Genomic DNA, 5408 nt, shown 5'->3' on the forward strand with positions numbered 1-5408 from the left:
CTGGCAGAGGGTAGATTTAGGCTAGATATCAGGAGGCGCTACTTCATGGTCAGGGCAGCTAGGGTCTGGAACCAACTTCCAAGAGAAGTGGTGCTGGCTCCTACCCTGGGGGTCTTTAAGAGGAGGTTAGATGAACACCTTGCTGGGGTCGTTTGACCCCAGTAATCTTCCCTGCCATGGCAGGGGGTCAGACTAGGTGATCTACTCAGGTCCCTTCCGACCCTAGAAACTACGAAACTACGAGGTTGAGCTGGGGAAGGTAGAGGAGGGGGAGTGGGCAGAAGCTGAAGGGGCAGGGAATTGAAGGGCCTATAATCACAAGAACATACATGATGGAAGAAACCAAAATCCTGAGTCTTTATTCTGGTGCCAGCAAACAGCTGTGAAGTCTTCAGGCAAAGTTGGGATCTTATCCTTGCATACTGCCTAGTGTCCATAGAGGATAACAGACCACTGCTGCTACCAATAGCTTTGCTAGCTCGAGTGGAAGGGGTCTGAGCTGTAGAGGCTAACATCTATGTTGCATATTCAGACTTTGTTCTGGCATTTCCTGCTTTCAAGTGCTTTGACTTGGCAGCTGTATTGTTCTGTTGACAGGGAGTGAGGGAGCACATAAAGGCAGCACATACTCAGGATCCCCAGATCCAGTGGTTGCCACCCATTTTATCCTGCCCATCTGCAGAGGCTGGTTCATGGAATAGCCCATTCAAACAATCTAAAGCGTAAAAGTCCCAAGTTCAATTTCTAGGAGTGCCCGGTTCCTCCCCTGGTTGGCAATAATGTGTGTAAATGGGCAGAGACCATGTTCTCCCCTGTTCTAGCTCCTTGTACTGACTGCTTCTGTTTTCCATTCCAGGGAAGATGCTGTTGCTCCAAAGACACTTTCTTGGGCTAAAGGTTCTGGTTCAGACACTGTCTCCAAAAATGGTACCTTGTCTTCAGTGAACACAACTCGGGACCACAAATTGTACATATCCAAGCCTGTCTCAGACACAGCCTCCATCATCACTGCTGCTGGCAGCACTGTGGGCTACAAGCCCCAGTACCCCACCGTAAGGAGTGGAACTCTAACACCCACTCCCAGCTTATCCAGCCAGTCCCTGCCTCTCTATTTCCCCCCTGTGATGAATGGCAACCATTACCAGAACACTGTGCCAAGCAACAGAAATGCCCTCCACAGGACAAATGGACCTCAGCTACAGCCCCCCCAGCAAGAGCCTGCGGTGCCTCAAGGGCTCACCACCTCCACCCTTGCTAGAATGGGTGCAGTGCCAGTCATGGTGCCAGCTCAGAGCCACGCAGGGTCACTGGTGTAAGCATCCAACAGCTTGTGCACCCTCTGTACAGAGAAAAGGGTCTGAAAGTGGCCATTTATCCTTACCAAAGTGGACAGTTGGGGAAACAGAAGGGCAAAGCCACTTGCTTCCTGCTCCATGCTCATGCATATATGAGATGTGTGAGGGGAGCAGTTTACATGGCATTTCTGTGCTGAAATTCCCAAGGAACAGACTGCCTTAGACACCCTCTGGACACAGCAAATACCCCTGCAGCCTCACACACAGCACTCCTCTCCCCAAAAACTCCTCCCCACTCCCTGCTCCCTCCCTATGCTGTTGCCTTAGCACTAGGGCCCACCTCATTCCCCCCTCTGGTGGGAGAGTTTATTTATTGAAGAAATATGGCTGGTGTGTGTGTGGTTATTTCCCCTGCTTTGGGCAGCAGCTCTTTTGGCTTCTTGGCAGAGGCTGTGGCCACAGGGCTTGAAAAATGGTCTTGATGGTGCTGAGTTGGGGACATGGCCAAGCCGTTCCCAATTTCTACCCCAATAGCCACCATGGTATCCAAGCTTCAGTTTCAGCCTTTGTGAACTCCAAGATATGACCCATCCTCCCCATGGTGCCATTTTGTCTGTTATAGGAGCATTTACCCACTGCTAGCAAATTGTGCTCACACCCGGTGAAGAGAGCAGGCTTGTTGTGAGTGGAGTTGGGCCCAAGTGGAGCTTCTGGTGAGGAAGGAACCTGTCCAAGCCTGGCTCTGAGCAGTCATACAGTGCTGGGAGTCTTTGCTGGGGGAGAAGCATTATAGTACAGATTCCCCTACAGTAGTCTTCATCCCCATCACTAACCAGATTAAGGGACTGGGCCTAACTGCATCATGCCTGCTAGCTAGAGCTGTTATGAAGGGGCATCACTGTGATAGTGTCTGGTGATGGTAGCTGCCATGAATCCCACCCTCTGCCTGGTAAAGCTGGTATACACCCCTTCTCTTCACCCATGCACCCCCAATTGCTTGTGTACTCTAGCTGCTTTAGTTCTCTGGCTAGCAGGGGTCACACTTTCCTCTCTCATCTCTCACTATCTGAATCCTCCAGTCTGTGTCCTGCCTGCCACAGGTATTGGGGACAGGGCAGCAGCTTACCTAGGATTTGTACACTCCTTCCTCAACACTGTGGAGAGCTGCACTTTGCAAAGAGCCCAAGCCCCCAACAACCAAAGTTGTGCCCTGCCTGAGGGGTAACAAGGCCTCTCTGTCTTCCCACCAGGAGAGGGTCATGAGCTTGTGCTACTAACCCAAGCAAAATGTTCTAGAGTTACCTTGTAGTCCAACAGTCTAACCATTGCTCTTTTAAGGATACCTTCAGCGTTTTGATTCATATTATGCTAATGATTATATTTGTTTATTTAATGGACTCCTTAAACCTTGTGTATTTTGCTTTTTTGGGTAGGAAATAATTTTATCCCCATAGCTACTAACTGCTCTTCCCACCCAGATCGTCTCCCTCTGGTTGTTCTTGTGCTGGCTATTTTTAGATGTCAGCCAGATTCTTCTGCGGGGTGGGATGGGGAAGGCGCTGAGAGATTATTTTTATGTACAATTTTAAAATGTAATATTTTTCATAAATGGTCATTAAAATATTTGTTTTTATATTTAAATGGGAGCTGAGTTAGGTGCATTCCAGAACAGGCTGAAAACAGGCACAGCTCAAGACCTTTACCACCGCCACCCACCGGTGCCTGGCAGGGAGGCAAAACTATGCAAACCTTGTGACAGGAGTTGCCATGGGTAGCATGGCCCATGTTATCAGCATGCCTCTCCCAGCCCTGTACAAGACAAATATGAACAAACTACATCATAGCCTTGTGGTTCTGTGCCCAACCAGAGCACTTGTAGGGGAAGGGTTAGCAGGAGTAGCAGCAGGAATGAAGGCCTAGGTTCTCAATGGGACCCAAGTGGAAGATGCTCACCCTCCTGACCTTCATTCCCCTTTCCCCTCCCACCACACAACTTTCCTGCACTGGTTCTGGCAGCAGGGGGAAAAGAGAAGTAGCCCACAGTGCAGGAGCAGCTGAAGGTTTGTTGCTGCCCAGGGCAGATATCACTTCCTGGTATTTCTGGCCTCTTGACATACATATTGATGGCAAAAAAGGAGATGACATCTCCCCAGTCAGCACTGAGCCCCTGGCCTCTGCAGCTTATGCTACCACCACCCTGGGCACAGTACCACCCAGTTATGCCTGGCTAAAGCCATCCTCACTTTGACTAGCCACCCACATCTCCCTCCCTAAAGAAAGCCTCATCCACCAAGTTATAGGCCACTGCTGGGGTGGGAGAAAGGCATTGCTCATCACTCCCTTTGATGCTGTTCCAGGGGTTGAGCCACATGACTAACATAGGACAGGCACCTGATTTCACAAGGCATTACCCTTCCCCTACCACATATTAAGAGAAAACAGCTGCCTGTACTGAGCTCTGCGTAGAGCTGGATGAGCATGTGCTCCAAGTTGGGGGAGAGGGAGGTGGAGGAGCACATACTTTAAGGATCCTGCACAGTAGAGGTGTGAGGCACCAAGATGCTTGGTCCCTCCAAGACTGAGGTGCTGCTGGACGCACACAAAAAGGAGTTTTTATTATCTGAGGAACTTGAATGTCAAAAATAGAGGTGCCAATGGAGTTCAGATATTTTCAGCATGCAATTTGTGGATTGGATTTCCATGCCTAAATTATGCTTCAATCCCACTTTAGGTGCCTAGATCTTTTCTGAGTTTAGATTGTAGCTCAGCAATTCTCAACTGGGGTCATGTGAAATTCAGAAAAGTTATGAAGACAGCCTTGAGCTTAAAAAAGTGCTCAACCCCTGGCCTGCAGGCACTCTCCATGGGGTCAGGAGTTTAGTGGTGGGAGAGCAGTGGCAATTAACATGGCTACCACTTGTCCACCACCAAATTTCCAAGCTCTGCCCACAGAACAGGTGTGGTCTGTGAACCAACTTGACATCACTTATTTGGCCCACTGATCAGTCCATGCCGGTCTTCTACAGGTGATGTGTAGGGGGTGCACGTGCACCCCCTGAGAGCATTGGTGCCCCCCAAGAAGCACCATTGGCACTTCCAGGCATGCCACTAGCACTTTCAGGCTCTTCCTGTGGACAGTCATCACCCCCTCCAGCCTCAGGAGGCACACATAGCTCTGATCATGCTTCTGCCTGCAGCCTAATGAGATGTGGGTTGGTCCATGGACTTCCACATAAGGAGATATTGGTAGGGATCTACCAAAAATCACCATTGCATATTTTTTGTGGACAAAGCCAAATCAGGCAGGCTCTGTGAAAAATAGTGGGCTCACTGCAAAAAAAAACTTACCAGCAATCAAAGGAAAGTGTAGGAAGCACTGCAGTCCTGAAATATGCGGTGTGGGGGGAAGGGTGGGAAAGCAGGTGGCAAAGAGAAAGTAAATCTGAGGCTGAGCCTGGGGCTGTAGGCTCAGTCCAGGAGCCAGTCAGGGAAGCAAGAGGGTTTTGGCTTTGCTGGTAGAGTGTCCACGCTACAGCCTGAGAAGGACTCAGCATGAAGACCAAGAAGAAATCCTCCAAGAAAGCCAAATACTTTTCAGCGCTGGACTGTGCAAGACTGCAGGGACCTTGTATGCTGATGGAGGCAGACTGTTCTGTAATGCCTGCAATCTGACTGGTTGTGTCAAGGAAAACCAGTATAGATCAACACTTAGAGTCCATGGCTCACATGAACTCATAGGCTCCTGCAGAGGCTGAAGATCAGAGCAAGAAGCAATTGACTGTGTCCTTGTTCTTTAAAAACTACCACAGAAAGCAACTTGGCAAGGTGAGAGGCAGCATTTTCCTTCATGGCAGCTTTCACAGTGGCAAACATCCCACTGGAGAAACTTGATCACCCAAAGTTAAGGAACTACCAGAACAAAAACATGCCAAATGCTGGCAGTTTTCTGTGGGCCAACAATTTTCACCAAAACTATCTCCCCGCGGTGATTGCTTTGCATATACAGTCCACAAAGTCTGCATTAACGGAGTATGAATCCTTGTCCATTGTGGCTGATGAAGCACTGACCCTCAAGATAAATAAATAAAATGTGTAGCACATAGTTATGCTGGG

At 49.2% G+C, this 5408-nt stretch overlaps 1 protein-coding gene across 1 annotated transcript in view; it reads left to right on the forward strand.

Annotated features, from left to right (window-relative positions):
• Positions 1-1555, forward strand: part of ESAM (endothelial cell adhesion molecule) — a 32455-nt gene extending 30900 nt beyond the window's left edge. Inside the window, exon 6 of the mRNA XM_019508782.1 lies at positions 857-1555. Within this exon, the coding sequence (XP_019364327.1) occupies positions 857-1316 (460 nt within the window). The 3' untranslated portion in view covers positions 1317-1555. The remainder of the gene's footprint in view (positions 1-856) is intronic.
• The last annotated feature ends 3853 nt before the right edge of the window (positions 1556-5408 follow it).

Source organism: Gavialis gangeticus, unplaced genomic scaffold (genome assembly GCF_001723915.1).
Source record: "Gavialis gangeticus isolate Ggan-Ray unplaced genomic scaffold, GavGan_comp1, whole genome shotgun sequence".
Lineage (NCBI taxonomy): Eukaryota > Metazoa > Chordata > Crocodylia > Gavialidae > Gavialis > Gavialis gangeticus.